At 51.7% G+C, this 16950-nt stretch overlaps 1 protein-coding gene across 1 annotated transcript; it reads left to right on the top strand.

The window, feature by feature from the left end:
• Positions 1 to 1932: 1932 nt before the first annotated feature.
• SV2A (synaptic vesicle glycoprotein 2A) lies at positions 1933 to 16230 on the top strand. Its single transcript, XM_020899877.2, has 13 exons — positions 1933 to 2064; positions 5765 to 6732; positions 8253 to 8433; positions 9218 to 9369; positions 9486 to 9619; positions 10194 to 10283; positions 10516 to 10626; positions 10795 to 10883; positions 11577 to 11741; positions 11956 to 12089; positions 12956 to 13162; positions 13751 to 13910; positions 14328 to 16230. Exons 2-13 carry the CDS (start codon positions 6111 to 6113, stop codon positions 14509 to 14511), a joined length of 2229 nt encoding a protein of 742 aa, XP_020755536.2. The 5' UTR covers positions 1933 to 2064; positions 5765 to 6110; the 3' UTR covers positions 14512 to 16230.
• The last annotated feature ends 720 nt before the right edge of the window (positions 16231 to 16950 follow it).

Here is a 16950-nt window from a genome sequence, read left to right as displayed (position 1 = left end):
TATGTCAACATAAAGAGAAGTCAGCAGTGAATGCTAGTAAAGGGAGAGTCCCTCAGTCCCATGTCGGCACAGCCTTTCCAAGAGCCATCCTGGAAAGAGTGCTTTAACCAGCAGAGTTGGAGTAGCCCAGGAGCATTGGCAAGACTGCCCACAGCGTAGAGATGGGGGTGGAGAATCGTAGCCAAGAAGTTTTCTGAACCCATTGGCACGACTTCTTGCTGGGGATGGCCAGATGCCATTAAAGATACAACTCCTCCTCTTTGGTTATATCATTGTGCCTTTATGTGTTGACATTATTGTTGACTTGGGTTAAAGGGAAAGACTGTGCTGGACATGCAGACATGAGTTTTCCTTCAGTGCGAGTGACAGTTAAATTTCTTGTTGTAAATTAATGCTTATGTATTATGGCTTTATGTTTTAGTAAATTGTAAACTTTGTTGGCACAGAACAGTATTTCCAAGATGTAGCTTTGTGAAACTCCAGAGACCCACATCTTTGTCAGTGGTAAATTCAATACCACAAATGCCACCTGTGAGGTTGGGGACACAGCCTGCCAGCCCTCTTCATGTAACGTATCCCAACATTTTGAAACCTCTGTGCTTAACAGGAAAGAATCATACATTATTAAATATAAAACAGGTCCAATGCAGCACCTACTCTAAGTCCCTCATTTTCCAGATGAGAAAACTGGGGTTCAGAGAGACAGAGAACTTGACCAAGGGCCCACAGCTTATTGGAAGTGAGAACCCTGGTCATTGCTCTGTCCAAATAACCCCAGGCCTTACCTTGAATAGGTAGACCCACATTCAGTATGAGCATCTCCAAAGCACCCTGCTTCCCTCATCTCTGAAGCAAATATGTTCACCAAGTGGTATGTGTTGGATCTCTAAGCCCAGGTTACTGATACAGAGGCAAAGGAAAGATAAAGGAAAGAATTGAAACCAATTCAACTCGTTTTTGCCCTGGAAGCAGAAGTGTGTGTGTGTGTGTGTGTGTGTGTGTGTGTGTGTGTGTGTGTGTGTTAAGGGAAAGTGGGGAAGAGTACTGTGGGAGTTTGTTTTTTTTTTTTTTGAGTCATTGTAACAAATACCTAGGGCTTCCCTGGTGGCTCAGTGGTAAAGAATCCACCTGCCAATGAAGGAGATGCAGGAGATCCTTGGGATCAGCAAGATCTTCTGGAAAAGGAAATGGCAACCCACTCCAGGCTTGCCTGGGAAATCCCATGGACAGAGGAGCCTGGCCAGTTAGTCTATGGCGTTGATAAAGAGTAGATATGACTTACGGACTAAACAACAGCAAGAAGAAGCAAATAATCGGAAGGGGAGATGCCCAACTGGTCATGCCCGTTAAACCCCTGCAGCTTCCCCAACCTCTGCGGTCACCAGCAGAACGGAGGACAAGGAGGTCTGGTTGGAAATAAACAGTCTGGACTATCTCTGGAAAGAGATAACAAGGATCCAGGAGTTTCCTTCTCTGGCAGTTCAGGGTAAAAACCACATTTTGTTATTCTTGCTTCCTCTGAAACAGCCAGGTAAACTTGGAGTGTGAGCAGTCCAGATTTGGGAGTTTGTCTGGGAACAGTGAGGAAGGGAAAGGGACGCGATTTGAAGGCAGAGCGAGTCCCTAAAATTCGTGGGTCTTCCCATTCTGGGACTGAGGCGCTGAGGAAGGGGCTGCCTCGTTCACCATCTCCCCCTTGCCTTCCTGACATCAGTATTACTTTCCTTAGATCCTTTAGTCTTTAGGAGGGGCTGGTGTCATCTCCAGCTGCCCCTGTGACAGCCCCCCAGCTCCCTCACCACCTCTCCCCGGAGCCCCGAGTCCCTCCCCATCCTCTTTTTTCTCCCACCCCCCCCCACCCCCCAACAATGGTCTCTCCCGACGCTCACAGTGCGGGGGGGCGGGGGAGGGCGGGGGGAGGGCGGAGGCGGGGCCGAAGCCTGTGGGGGGGCAGGTCTGCATTGCTGCTTCCCCTGGTACCCAGAGCAGACGCTGCTGCCGCCTGCCCCGCTGCCGGGACCCCCGCCCTCACCCGGACTCCCTTATCTGGGGGACTCAGCCCAGGTGAGACCCCGCTCTCAGTTTCTCAGCTCCACCCCGCCCCGGGGCAGAAGCAGCCTCGCCTTGCCTTGCAGCCATTTTATCCTCCGATGCTTTGCTTGTGGGGAGGGTGACCGTCCCTCATCAGGGGTGAGGGGATTGCTGGTGGTTTGAATGGACATTTATGGCGGTTGCTGTGCTGATCAGAGAAGGGAATATATATATATATATGTATATATATATATATACATATATATATATACACACACACACACACATATATATTTATACATATATATGTATGGAGGAGGGGTGTTTTTCTTTACCTTAACCAAGTCCATACTACTCTCCTCAGATATTAAGGGGGGTGGGGGCTTGTAAGGTGGAAAAGGGTTCCCTCAAACTCCAATTCCCAACTCATCTTACCCGCCTCCCCCCGCACCGCGTGATAGATGACCTTGGCTGGGGCGGGAGAATATATGCTGCCTCAGTCTGTGCGCCTGGACTTGGGTTGCGGGGTGGGGGGGGGGAGGCGGTTGGGTTTCTGGAGTGTGTGTTTGGGGGCGGTTGGTGGAGGAAGGGCAGATGAAGGAGGGAAGGAAGGGAATTGTGAACGGAAATTTTGGGTAGATAGAGGTGGTGAACAACCAGGCTTGGGGGCACGGTTGGGGGTGGGGCTGGAGGCAGGCAGTCGCTCCGGGGTGGGGGGAAGAGGTGTTGAGTGCTGATGGGCACTAGTCCAGCAGCAGAATCTAGGGTGAGGGGAGGCGCTGGGAGAATGGGTTCAGTTAGTTCTAGGGGCTCCGCTCTTATACCAGAGTAGGGCAGGATGGGGAGGGTCGCCGCGGATGCTGGCAGAGGCGGACTCTTTGCCTGTGCGCGTGAAGGTCTCCCCTTGCATTCTGGTCCCTGACTCTCCGAATTCCTCCTTGGACATTCTCTGCTGACACCTTGATCTTTTCCCGTCAGAAGTGTGGAGACTCCATCTTCCAAACCGTAGGGTAGCATGAAGGCAGGGGTGGTGCAGTCTTGGCTGTCCTGGGGTGGGGATCGAGGCTCAGTTACCCAGCAGTGATGGGAGGGGTGCTCCAGCACCTCTCTTCCCCCACGTCCATGGATGTTTTGAGAAGTGATTGCTTCTTAACGACCTTGTCACCTGGGCTAGGGTGGGTTGGGAAATCCAGGTGGCTTCTAAAGTCAGGGGCTTTAATGGAGGTGAGGGGTTCTGGACTTCCCCACCCCACAACCAATCCTGGGCTGAGTTATCCTGAGAGGAAGCCTTTGCTCAGAGTCTTCCGCCTCCCCCCATCCTCTGCAGAAAATCTCCCGGGCACGTTTTCCCATCAGGTGAAGACAGCCGACCTTAAAGGGCCCTGTAACCCTGAATCTTGTCTCCTTTAACCTCTACCTCTCGGAGTCTGTCTCCCTCCCACAAGCTTAGCCACCCTGTGCTGCTTTGGGGGCTAAAAATAGCACCACTTCTTCACCAGCTTGAAGAATTTGTGTTCTTTCTCTCCCTCCTGACCTCCTGGGTTTGTTGGCCCTGGGGGAGCTGGCTGTTGAGCCATCACATCCTGCTGTGGCTCTGGGGCCCTTCTGTACCCTTCCCGTTCCTCTCAGGGGTGAAGAGTGTAAACAAACGCAGGGCATGGCTCCTGCTGGGTCCATCTGCCTGCGTCAGTGTTTGGGGGGAGATCCTAATTGGGAAGGAAAGGTGAGGCAAGCAAATTGCATGCAGAAAGGGGATTCCACTGTTCCCTTTCTTTAATGGGGGATGGTTTGGGCCTTGAACCACAAGGAAAGAAGGTGACATAGGGGTCACCGGTTCTGGGCATCGTGGTCCACTGCTCACATCTGACCTGAGGGGGTAGGGCTCTGCTTTGCCAGTGCTTCTTTCTGAACTACATAGCATTACTTACCCTTTCTCCCTGGGCCACTGTGTGTGTGTGTGTGTGTGTGTGTGTGTGTGTGTGTGTAAGTGTATGTGTGACATTTAGTGGAGGCCCTGGATGGGTGGGAACAGAATGAAGCAGGATATTTTCAGGGGAATGATCTCTGATCAGAGTCTGGTTCTGCTTCCTCTGCTTCTCTGAAGGAAGAGGGGCTTCCCCATGCTTGCCTCTGGAGGATGTCTTTTGTGGGGGAGGGGAGGTCCAAGCCCCCTTCATTCTATATCAGCTCCTACGCAATGCGCTATTTATGGACTCCCTTTTCCTTGACTCCTGGAGGAGGAGCAGAAAGGATTAAGGGGGATTAGAAAGGGAGGCCATGGAGGAAGGAGGTACAACTATAGAGTTTAGACGCCGATGTTGGAAATGTATGTGTTTGATTTTCCACCCCTACCCCCACCAGTGAAAGGGGGTCCATTTATGACATCCTGAAGGAAGGTGTTAAGCCAGTCATCACCTCTTTTTTAGATTTTGGCCTGCCCTTTTTCCCCATGACCTCAGATTCCAGGTCTCCCTTTTTGCGAGTCTTCCATTGTTTGTTTGGAGCAGACAGTACTGGCCCAGCTGCTGGCATTTGCTTGAAGACGGACAGCGGGGCCTCGGGACTCTGTATTGGGAGGTTACAGCAGCGTCCAAATGTGGCCCCCCGCTTTGCCCTTGCTGCTGCTTTCACAGTTTTAAATCTAATCGGAAGGAAAGAAACTAACAGAAGGTTGTGAGATTAAATTATCACATCAACTTGGAGAAACAGAGATTATTATCCCCAGTTTAAATATAAGGACTCTGAGGCTTAGAGGTGTTCAGGAACCTGCTCAAGATCAGTTAGTAAATGGCAGAGCTGGAATTTCAACTTATGTCATCTGATTGTCATGCACTTTGCACTGAACCAGCTCTCTCCTTGCCAGTATCCCTTTCTGCCCTTCACCCTAAAGAGCATCCACAGGTGGCTTTTGTTCTAATGTCTTGTGAGGGAGTGGAGGTCATCTTACCACATCACTATCACCATGAAGAGTAATAACTAATATTTATTCATCAGTTGTTATGTGCCAGGCACTATGGTAAAGAGCTTATACTTATTATGTTATTTAATCCTTACTTCCCCCTCTTAAATGAGAGGGAACTAACACTTTGAGGGTCAGAGACATGCTCATGGTCACTTAGTAAGCTGTTGAAGCAGGAAGTCAAATCTAAGTCTGTCTGACTCTGGAAGCTGAGCTTTCACCCACTGAGCTATGTTGGGAGAAGACTCCACCTTGTGAAGCCTACAAACATGGAACCTGAGGAAGGACCATGAAAGCCCCATCTTCAGATGCCATCAGTGGTCTGAAGGCAACAGGTTGAAGGATTCAGTTGTCCTTCTATAGGTTCCCCCAAGCTCTGCTCCCGGTAAGAAACCCAGACCAGACTAGAGAAGGGACTTTTGGTTTCTCTATTTCCTCTTTTATCCTTGGCAGACAGGTGGTAAAGCAAAGGTCTGATCTTGAAGTGGGGCCAGGGATCAGGAGATGGGCTCTGGGTAGGTGATCATGACTTTGGAGCAAATCCCATGGGTCTAGTCTCCAAGGTCAAAGTAAGGGACGTATACTGAATGGCCCATAGCAGGCCCAGACAGTCATCCTTTTTTCCTGAGTCGGGCTTGAGGTCGACTCTGTAACAGGCCATCTCTGTAACACAAGGCCCAGGTGGGGCTCTGGGTTGGCAGCAGCTCTATATTGGCCTTCTTCAGTGTTTTAAACCTCACAACCTCCTTTTTTCTCCCTCTTATCTTTTTCTAGATCTCCAGAGGCTCCTGGAAGAGAAGTAGCAGCCTCTTCTGAGTTATCCTGGCTCCCCAGCTTAGCCTCCCCAACCTGGCTCCCCCTCCCCTTCCGGTCCCCCCTCTCCCCCTCTTCCTTCCCAATGCACCCAACTGAACTGGGTGTGGGCCAAAGCTCTTCCCTCCCTTCCCCTCCTAGACACTCACTGGCCAGATCCTATATTCTATTCTGTGCCCAGAGTTACTCAAACACACTTCATCTAAGCAACTCCGGGAAGCGGTCTTTCTGACTCCACGAGCCTTTGCGCAGAATCAGAATAAGGAAGAGGGGGGAAGATTCGGTGAGGTAGTCCCAAAGCCCCATCATGGAAGAGGGCTTCAGAGACCGGGCAGCTTTCATCCGAGGGGCCAAAGACATTGCCAAGGAAGTCAAGAAGCATGCAGCCAAGAAGGTGGTGAAGGGCCTGGACAGAGTCCAGGACGAATATTCCCGGAGATCCTACTCCCGCTTTGAGGAGGAGGACGATGATGATGACTTCCCTGCCCCTGCTGATGGCTATTACCGCGGGGAAGGGGCCCAGGATGAGGAGGAAGGAGGTGCATCTAGCGATGCCACGGAGGGCCACGACGAGGATGATGAGATCTACGAGGGGGAATATCAGGGCATCCCCCGGGCAGAGTCTGGGGGCAAAGGCGAGCGGATGGCAGATGGGGCGCCCCTGGCTGGAGTGAGGGGGGGCTTGGGTGATGGGGAGGGTCCCCAGGGGGCGCGGGGAGAAGCACAGCGGCGGAAAGAACGGGAGGAGCTAGCGCAGCAGTATGAAGCCATCCTACGGGAGTGCGGCCACGGCCGCTTCCAGTGGACCCTCTACTTCGTGCTCGGTCTGGCTCTGATGGCCGACGGCGTCGAGGTCTTTGTGGTGGGGTTCGTGTTGCCCAGTGCCGAGAAAGACATGTGCCTGTCTGACTCCAACAAAGGCATGCTGGGTAAGACACGCTGCGCTCCGGCGCATCCCGCCCCGAACTCTGCAAAACAGTTCTCTGTGCCTGAGCACTGCTCCTGTCCTGCGTTCCTGGGGACTCTGGTCCCAGATGTCCCCGGGAGGGCTCAGGCTTCTTCTTACCTGCTCTCCGCCTCCCCTCCCCCGACCCCGACACCCTCCTCCGGAGGTTGGGTCATGGTGAGGTTGCTTGTGCAAGGGAAAAGGCAGCTGGGCCGGGGCTGGGGCCTGTAGTTGGGGGGTGGTCTGCTTAGTTCTGTAGGAGACGGCTGTGGTGGGATGGACCCCCATTTAGTGTTTCTTCCAAGTCTTTACTCTTGTTATCCTGATTCCTTCCCCTTTTGGGGGGGACAAGAAGGCAGTATCCAAACTCCCTGATTTAAATGAGGAGAATCAGTTTGGGATGGTAGGGGGCTGGGGAGAATCCAGCCAGAGAAGCTGGTCACACTTGTTCTTGGTTAGCATTGGGAATGTTCAGGGGCCAGCGAGTGATCTTTAATGGCCCTTCCTGATGGAGATCCCAAGGGAGGAAATCCCCTAGAAAGGAACCCCTCAGAAGGGATCAGGTCTTGCTCTGTCACCAAGTTGCCACGAGATCTTGGGCAGTTTCCTTCTCCCTCGGGCTGGGCTTGGGCCTGGGTAAAATGCAGAGTTTGGAGTTGATAACTTTTAAGACCAATTCCAACTCTGATTTTATGAAGGAAGAAAGGAACAGGGGAGTTTTGGGACCAGAAGTATTGGGACTGGAAGGAATAAAAAATGGATTTATATGTGGGCTTCCATGGTGGCTCTGTAAAGAATCTGCCTGTAATGCAGGAGACTGGGGTTTGATCCCTGGGTCGGGAAGTTACCCTGGAGAAGGAAATGGCAACCCACTCCAGTATTCTTTCCTGGAGAATTTCAGGGACAGAAGAGCCTCTTGGCTACAGTCCATGGGATCACAAATAGTTGGACACAACTGAGCGATTTTCACTTTCACTTTTGTGTGTGTGTGATTTCCTGGGAGGATTGAAGGAACGGAGCCTCTTTCCCAAGGAACATGAGAGACACCTCCTGCAGCTTGGAGGGCATCAAGTCAGAGAGGCTGGAGGGGATCCTGGGAGGGTCTGGGAATCTAGGCAGATCCACTTCTCATTCCAGGCAAGCTAGAGATGGGGGTATTGTGTATGCGCGCGCGTGCGTGTGTGTGTGTGTGCGCGCGCGCGCGCGCGGCAGCAAGAGAGTGTGAGCGAGCAAGAAGGAATGAGAGGGAAAGAAAGAATTCTAGGGTTGTCCCCTGTCTGCATCTCTGCCTTTGAACCTCCAGGCTGCAGAGATGACCTTCCATCTTTGCTCATGTAATGCATCCTCTCTCACTTGATCTCATCTCTGAGTAGACTTAGCTCCTACAAGTCCTTCAGATCCTCTGTCCATGCCACTGCAGTTTCAGCTCATTTAAATGTCTGGCAAGTGGGAGAACCTTAGTGTGTCTGCTCATATCCTCCTGCCTCTGTTCTCCTCCTTCAGGCCTCATTGTCTACCTGGGCATGATGGTGGGAGCCTTCCTCTGGGGAGGGCTGGCTGATCGGCTGGGTCGAAGACAGTGTCTGCTCATCTCACTCTCAGTCAACAGTGTCTTCGCCTTTTTCTCATCTTTCGTCCAGGGTTATGGCACTTTCCTTTTCTGCCGTCTCCTTTCTGGGGTCGGGTGAGTGTTCCCCTCATGAGCCCCTGGAAGGCAGGGCTGCGCCTTGGTTGCTATTATACCTCTAGGGCCTTGCATGGTGCCAGGCACACCAGCTATATCTCAGATATGTGTGAGCTGAATGAATGAAATCCTCTCCCTTCAGGCCAGTTTCTCCCTGTCCAGGACCTGTCTACTGTCTGTCCAGATTGCCATTCCATATCTGGTTCACTCCTGAGTCTGCCACCCTACCTTTTAGTTCCATTCTGAGTCTGGTTCCCTCAAGAGACCCAGTGGGGCTCAACTTCACCCCTGGATATCTGTGGTTATCCCCTTCCCAGAGTATAAATATTTCCTGCATTCAACAACAAACCTTGTTCATACCCACACCTGCCAGAACTCTGAAGCCCTGAGCCACCCAGCTTCTACACTTCCTCTGCCACCTGCATGTACCCTCTGCATTGTCTCCCAGCTCTCTTCTGGCTTGCTTCCTCAGAATCCTCTTGGTCTTCCTTTGGGGATTTCCTCTCTTTCCTGTGAGTATCGGCTCTCCCTTCCAACTCTGTAGTCATCTTCAAGTTTCAATGTTTGTTCCTTCCCATTCCCTGAGACCTGCCTGCCTGTTTCCCAGGGTCCCAAGGATGGGTGCCTGATGGCTGGTGGTGAGGGAGCTTATATGGCATGGTGTGAGAAGGAGTTTCTCTTTAAAAGGTTCAGAAAATGAAAGGGACTTGGGGATCCAGAGCACTGGGGTATGGGATCAGGAATATGGCCATTTTCTAATGCTAATTCTTGCAATGCCCTCCAGGATCGGAGGGTCCATCCCCATCGTCTTCTCCTATTTCTCGGAGTTTCTGGCACAGGAGAAACGTGGGGAGCATTTGAGCTGGCTCTGCATGTTTTGGATGATTGGTGGAGTGTATGCAGCTGCTATGGCCTGGGCCATCATCCCCCACTATGGTGAGCAGCCCCCAGAAGATGCACCCCAGACACTCTCTCTCCTCTCCTGTGCTCCCTGTGGTAGGACCTTACAGCCTTTAGCCTCTCTGCTGACGCTGTGACTCTGTCCTTGCCAGGATGGAGCTTTCAGATGGGGTCTGCTTACCAGTTCCACAGCTGGAGGGTCTTTGTCCTCGTCTGCGCTTTTCCTTCTGTGTTTGCCATTGGGGCTCTGACCACACAGCCTGAAAGCCCCCGTTTCTTCCTGGAGGTGAATGGGGCTGGGGCTGGGCTGGGGGGAGGGCAGCAGGGGCTCCTGCATTCAAACACCCACCATGGGCTGGGTCTGGTCCACGTGGCAGCCTTCTTTTCTCAGGGTCCAAGGTCTGGGGGGCCTTGATTTCACTTCTTTTGTCTTAGAATATATTTCCAGGGGAGTTCTGTGGGTGTTAAAACCAGAGGACCTGCTTCACCACGGGTGGCTTAGGGTTTTGCAGGCAAGGGTCCTGACCCTGGCCCTGACTTTATGGTTCAAAAGAGGATCCTACAGCCCACTCATCCCCACTCCACTTTATCCTGACCCAGCAGGGTGAGGATGCTCCTCCTGCTCTGACTACATACTTGCCCATCATCTTCATTTCCCCCTTTTCAGTTTCTCTTTCCATTGTGCCAGGGGATCCCCGACTCTTGCCTAAGCCTGGTTACCTCTTGCTGTGCTCCCCCTTGGGCTCTTTCGGAGTGGTTGGTGGATGTGCCCCTAGGTCAGGTTGTGGGAGGGGGATGATCTGTAGCCCTGGGTCAGGAAAGGGCTGACCTGGATATGGGGATTGTTTCTGTGGCTCTAGAATGGGAAGCATGATGAGGCCTGGATGGTACTGAAGCAGGTCCATGACACCAACATGCGTGCCAAGGGGCATCCTGAGCGAGTCTTCTCGGTAAGCCACAGTCCTCCCCTCAGTCCTCCGAGTGCCCACACCTGGCCCCTCCCTGGACTCCTCCCCCCACCCACGCCCACCTTCCTAGGCCACATTGAGATCTCAGTGGGATCTCTCAGGGTATCATGTCTCCCTCCCATCTCCCACTTTGCTACTGCAGGAGAAACTGGGGTACTTGGAAGGGCTGGAAAGTACATACTAAGTGACTGCTCACTCCTTCTTTTGACCCCAGGTAACCCACATTAAGACAATTCATCAGGAGGATGAGTTGATTGAGATCCAGTCAGACACAGGGACCTGGTACCAGCGCTGGGGGGTCCGGGCCTTGAGCCTCGGAGGGCAGGTAATAGGGAGGGGATGGTGGAGAGATGGAGAGGAAGGCAGGGCTGGAGCCTGGGTGTGGGGGTGATGGGTGAACTGGAGGGAGGTGGTAGGGCAGAAAAATGAGGATCTGGAGGTGCTAGAACTACTGGCTGGCAGCCACTGTATGACTTTGTCCTATTGCACCTAGGTCTGGGGGAATTTCCTCTCTTGTTTTGGCCCAGAATACCGCCGCATCACTCTGATGATGATGGGTGTGTGGTTCACTATGTCATTCAGGTGAGGAGCTGGGTGGGGTGGGTCAGAAGTGCTGGATGTGATGGGGTGGGTCGGAAGTGCTGGATGTGATGGTCTGTGGGTTGGGAGAGAGGTGGGGAAAATGGAAATGAAGGGGATGAATGAGGGGGGAAGGTGCTGTTTGGATCCCCTCTGATACTCCACCTGGCTCATCTACCTCACTCCTTAATCCAACAAACTTATAGGCAGAACAGTATTAAGTTTCTATTCTGTGCCAGGTACTCTGCTGGGATGGAATAGATGTGGCCTCAGTCCTCATGGAGTTTACATTTTGGTCTAGGAGCTAGACAAACTAGCTGTCATGAGGAGTGCCACCATGGGGGATGTGACTGGGAACAGGCGAACGGGCTTCCTGGCTCAGGTCGCTGGCAGGCTGGAGAGGGGATGTAAGTCCTGAAGGATGAATAGGAGTTAGGCTGAGGGTGGGATGGGGAAGACTGTTTTAAACAGAAGGTAGAGCAAATGCCTGGGAGGTAAGAAGTAATAGGCGGGAGGGTTAGAAAAACATGAAGTCCCCCAGAACCACAGCAGTTGGTGAAAAATGAGATGAGGTGAGAGATGAGGTTGGGGAGATGAGCACGGTCCTAACATGGGCTGACTCCTCTGTTTCTTTCTCCTTCTGGACTGTGTGGTTTTAATCCATGAGCCCTGATTCCATTGCCCTTGACGCTTCAGCTACTATGGCCTGACTGTCTGGTTTCCCGACATGATCCGCCATCTCCAAGCGGTGGACTATGCAGCCCGCACCAAAGTGTTTCCTGGGGAACGCGTGGAACATGTGACTTTTAACTTCACCTTGGAGAATCAGATCCACCGAGGGGGACAGTACTTCAATGACAAGTATGTGGGGATCTTTGGGCTTCATCCCTCCCATCCCTCCTACCCTTTGCCATTTTTGTGAGCCTGGGGGTTCAGAGACAAGGTGTTTGGGGGCAAAGACCCGTGGTTCTTCTCAATCCTGCAGCTTCCTGTCTTACTTCACTGTTACTTCATGAGTGTTGGGGGAGGGTATAAGAATGAGGGGAAGGTGGCTTTCATCACTCTGGCTTTACAGGTTCATTGGGCTACGTCTGAAGTCAGTGTCTTTTGAGGACTCTCTGTTTGAGGAATGTTACTTCGAGGATGTCACATCCAGCAACACATTTTTCCGCAACTGCACGTTTATCAACACCGTGTTCTATAACACTGGTAAGGTGGGATGGCTAGAGGCTGACAGACCAAAGGATTGGGTGGACCCTGAGCGGGAGAAAGGGAATCTTCTTCATTCCCTAACTCAGAGTTCTCAAGCTCAGCTCTTCAGAGCCTTGGAGGTGATGGGGGGCCTGTTAGTTACTACCAGCAATTACAAAAATCTAATGGTAATTGATCACTTTTCTGTAATAAGTAGAACATCTGATGAAAACATCAAGTTTGTTTGCTTTTGGCTAGAATTGAAACAACTCAATATTGTGATATTAATGCACTTTTGAAGAGGGCAAAATCATTCAAAAGAGCAGCCTTGGAAAAAAAAGAAAAAACAATAAAAGGGATATTTGGTGGAGAAAAAGGGAGTCAGGGCCTTAATCCTTTGCTTTAACAGGGATTCTCAAACTATATGCACAGGAAATGCTGGTTTTGTGAGCTAGACTGAGGGTTCCCACCTCTAAATGGAGTGCTGAATGAGTTTTTCTATCTTGCAGAAAAAAATAATGGATAGGACATCTAAGGCTTTTTAATATTTTGCTCAGTAATTTATCCTAAACTTATGGCTCTGCTACTACTTATAATTAGCTAGAGCAGGCAAAAAGAATGAACAAGAAAGCAGTAGACATAATTAAGGAGAAAATATGGAAACAGCTAAGTGTATTGTTTCATTTGGTAAACTCTGGTCATTTTGTGACATAAAAGGATCCTAGCTCCTATGGTGATGTTATCTGATATTTTGCCATAGTGTCCTGACTGATTCTGAGAGCCCCGCCGGCTAAACCCCTCAGAGGCACAGCCCTGAGCTTGAGCACTAGCAGCCTCCCTCTCACACGTGCCTTGACTGGCTCCTGTCTTGCCTTCGCCCCCAGACCTGTTTGAGTACAAGTTTGTGAACAGCCGTCTGGTGAATAGCACATTCCTGCACAACAAGGAGGGCTGCCCCCTGGACGTGACGGGGACGGGTGAAGGCGCCTACATGGTGTATTTTGTCAGCTTCTTGGGGACGCTGGCTGTGCTTCCTGGGAACATTGTGTCCGCTCTGCTCATGGACAAGATTGGCAGGCTCCGAATGCTTGGTAATGGGGAGAGGCTGGGTGGTGGTGGGTCACAACTGGCCAGGAAGCTGGGGGGAGGGCATGGCCGTCACCGGGCTTCTCACCTTAGTCTGTGGAAAGCTTAGCCAGAGAAGGGTCTCACGTCTTCTGCTTGGAGTAGGGGGAGGTGGGGGCTGCATGACCAGGCGGGGTCTGGTGAGGAAGCTCCTCTGGGGATAGGAGGTAGGCAGAATAGCAAGTCTAGGGTACAGGCTTTGGGGTCATGGGTTCTGAATCTCAGCTCTATTGCCTTCTTAGCTAAGTTCCTCACCTCTGTGAACCCAGCTGTCTCATCTGCAACATGGCAGTGATGACAGTACCTCTTAGGAGGCCGAATTATTAGTAATGTGTGTAAACCATCCAATTGTCTGGTGCATAGCTTGCACTGAGGAATGGTTGGTACTGATACTGTTAAAAAAAAGACAATGTAAGTGAGGTTGGAGAGGACGGAGAAGCCTTCCTTTTGGGTACCCTGGCAAAGAGTCTCATCCTGGTCGAAGGGACAGAGTGGGCTGTGGGTGGCTTTCATCGTGGCCACGCTCATGCTGCTTTCTTCCTCCCTGGCTCCAGCTGGCTCCAGCGTGATGTCCTGTGTCTCCTGCTTCTTCCTGTCTTTCGGGAACAGTGAGTCCGCCATGATTGCTCTGCTCTGCCTTTTCGGGGGGGTCAGCATCGCATCCTGGAACGCGCTGGACGTGTTGACTGTTGAACTCTACCCCTCGGACAAGAGGTAACAGGCGTGTGGTGGGGGCAGGGCAGCAGGTTTAGGACTCAAGAGGGCAGGACAGAAATGGGGTGAGGAAGGGGGCCGATGGGGAAAAGCATCTTTAAGGGTAAAAGGGTACATATTCCCCTTGAGTTTCTCTTCTAAAAGCTGGTAGCTTTTTTTTTTTTTTCAAAGCTGGTAGCTTTTATATTCACTCCTTGAAGTCTTAACTATTAACCTAATTTTTTGGTGTCCCTTCCCCCTTTGCCTCCCAATTTATCTGTATTCCCTGGTGTGCACCCCTCCTCTCTAATTGCTCCACCCTTCCTCTCCCTCTTGGACACTGCCCACCCTTCCCCCACAAATCCTCCCATGCCTCTTCCTTTGTCTCCCTCCCCGGCCCCTCCATCCCGTGTGCTGCGCTGGGGGACTCCTGAGCAGGACCACAGCCTTCGGCTTCCTGAATGCCCTGTGTAAGCTGGCAGCTGTGCTGGGGATCAGCATCTTCACGTCCTTTGTGGGAATCACCAAGGCTGCCCCCATCCTCTTTGCCTCAGCTGCCCTTGCCCTCGGGAGTTCTCTGGCCCTGAAGCTGCCCGAGACCCGGGGGCAGGTGCTGCAGTGAGGGGATCTCTGGAGCTTTGCGGGTGGCAGGCACACTGTGAGACCAACAATTCCCTCTTCCCGTTCCCTGCCCTGCCATCCTGGCTGCCAGAGCCCTCGTTCCCCTCTTCCTGTTTAGTGTCTTAGCCATGTATGCGTGTGTGTGTGTGTGTATGTATGTGTGTGTGTGCATGTGTGAGACCCCGTGGGCAGGGACTACAGGGAAGGCTCCTCCATCCCAGATTTGGGGTGCAGCTCTGTTTCCCACCTCTTACCACCCCGACTTTGCACAAGAGAAGGCTTGGCCCCACCCTTCTCCCGCAGTGTTAGTGAGAGGCCCTTGCTCTTCCCAGCTCCTGGGGCTTTAGAACAGGCTTCCTGCCTTCCCTCTTATTCCCTCTGCCTGGGCTCTGGTGAAACCACAAGCAGGTGGTTATGCCGGGGGCTAGGGCTTGATGTAGACCATGGACCAAAAGAACTTCTTAAGAGTTGGAAGGGCCTAGAGTGCCCTCTCATGCCTCCTGTTGGATGCTGGGGAAGTAGCAATAAACCTCAGCCCCCTGGCCTCCAGTTCCCCCTCAATTTGGGCTACAAGAAGCCTGAATTTTATGAAATTAGCTTTCTGATTCTTATTTATTTATATATTAAGTTCTGAGGCAGCTCAGCAGGACTGTGTGTGTGTGAATGCTTGTGTACACTTACGTGTGTGTGTGTGTGCGTGTGTGCGCTGTGGGGTGGGGGTGTCATTATACTGTCCTAAAATACAAGCCAAGGGTAATTTCACTGGACACACACACAAGTACCTGCCTCCCACAGTACCTCCCCTAACCTTGTTTCTGAGCCTGGCCTGGGTGGGAGGAGCCCCGGCAGGCTGGGAGAAGAGTCTCACAGTCTAGTGAGAGCCAAGGGCATCTGACAAGGTTCATCTCCTCCCCCTCTCTCAAGCACAGGCCTCCGCTGGTGTGAGAGGCTCTCCCCACTACATAGCACAGACAGGAACAGCACAGCTGCCCTCCCACCTCCAGACTGTCCCCGCACAGGCAGAGGAGCAGGGGAGGGAAAGAAACCAGTATGTGGTCAAACCAGCAGATCAAAAAGCACAAGGAGCTGGGGAGGGGCAGGAACCGGGCTTTCCCAGCAACTCCCGCAAAGTGGGAAGAGTTTCAGCAGTAAGCCAGGGACCGCTAATGCAGGGACCAGAAGCCTCAGTTTCCCCATCTCACCCTCCCCACAGGATAGCGCCTGTAGGTTAAGCTGCCCCTGCCCCCCGCCCCCGCCCCGTGTGGCTGCTTTCTTTGGTGCCCCCATCCTCCACCTCCCACACTGTAGCTGTGATGTGTTGTAGTTTTTAGCTGTTTGTAAATGTTAAAAAGTTAAAAGGAAAAAAGTGAAAACAAACAAAAAAAGAAAATCCAAATTCAGCCTCCTCATGCTGCGTCTGGTGCCCCCACCCTTTGGTCACTCCCATTTTGTAAAAGTGAACCAGGTGGTGACTGTTTAACTCTCTGATGTCTGTGCTCAAAGAACTGCCTTCTCCAGTGCCCAGTGTATGAGTGCGTGCCCTCTCTCTTCACCCTTCACTTGCTGGACGCAGCCCTCTGCCCTGCACCTCCCTGGAGGGACCCATCCATCTCCCTTACTCTCCTGGGGAACCCTAAATCCAACTCTGTTGATGTAAAAAAAAATGAAATGAAAAATACTGATGAAAAATAAAAAGGAAACAAATCCTTAAAACCTAAAATGGCTAAGTCTGCTTCTTCGCCTCTACCTACATCCACCTTTATTCTGCCTCCTGAGGCAGAAGATGGTGAGCTGGGAAAACTCCTTTCTCAGAACTGAAGGCCAGAGTAACACGATGCATCACATTTACTTCCTGAGTTGGCCTCTATGCTGACCTTTCCACTTTTATAGATGGAGGGCCCCCACAGTCTCCTAGATTTGAAAACAGGGTAATGTCCTACAACTTAATAGCAAAACTACTAATAACCTATTTAAAAAATGGGCTAAAGACTTGAGTAGCCATTTTTCCAAACACATAAAATGACCAACAGGTATTGTTCAGTCGTGTCCGACTTCTTTGCAACCCCACGCAGTGCAGCACGCCAGGCTTCCCACCCTTCATTATCGCCCAGTTTGCTCAAACTCATGTCCACTGAGTCGATGCCATCCAACCCTCTCATCCTCTGTTGCCCTCTTCTCCTGCCCTCCATCTTTCCCAGCATCAGGGTCTTTTCCAGTGAGTCGGCTTTTCACATCAGGTGGCCAGCAGGTATATATGTATATAAAAAATGCCAATTGTCACTAATCATCAGGGAAATGCAATCAAAACCTTAATGAGATACCCCCTCATACCTGTCAGGATAGCTATTTTATATATATATATGTGTGTGTGTGTGTGTGTATAGTGAGTGAAGTCGCTCAGTCGTGTCTGACTCTTTGCGACCCCATGGACTGTAGCCCA

This window comes from Odocoileus virginianus, chromosome 5, assembly GCF_023699985.2.
Source record: "Odocoileus virginianus isolate 20LAN1187 ecotype Illinois chromosome 5, Ovbor_1.2, whole genome shotgun sequence".
In the NCBI taxonomy this organism is placed as follows: Eukaryota; Metazoa; Chordata; class Mammalia; order Artiodactyla; family Cervidae; genus Odocoileus; species Odocoileus virginianus.
The sequence above is the reverse complement of the archived record's forward strand: the minus strand, read 5'-3'. Positions and strand labels throughout refer to the sequence as shown.

Excerpts from the sequence above, each read along its gene's own strand:
- SV2A (XM_020899877.2), top strand. The coding sequence starts at position 6,111 with ATGGAAGAGGGCTTCAGAGACCGGGCAGCTTTCATCCGAGGGGCCAAA. Across the intron at positions 11,742-11,955 it reads GGACAGTACTTCAATGACAA|GTTCATTGGGCTACGTCTGA; the intron begins GTATGTGGGGAT and ends CTGGCTTTACAG. Across the intron at positions 13,911-14,327 it reads CTCTACCCCTCGGACAAGAG|GACCACAGCCTTCGGCTTCC; the intron begins GTAACAGGCGTG and ends ACTCCTGAGCAG.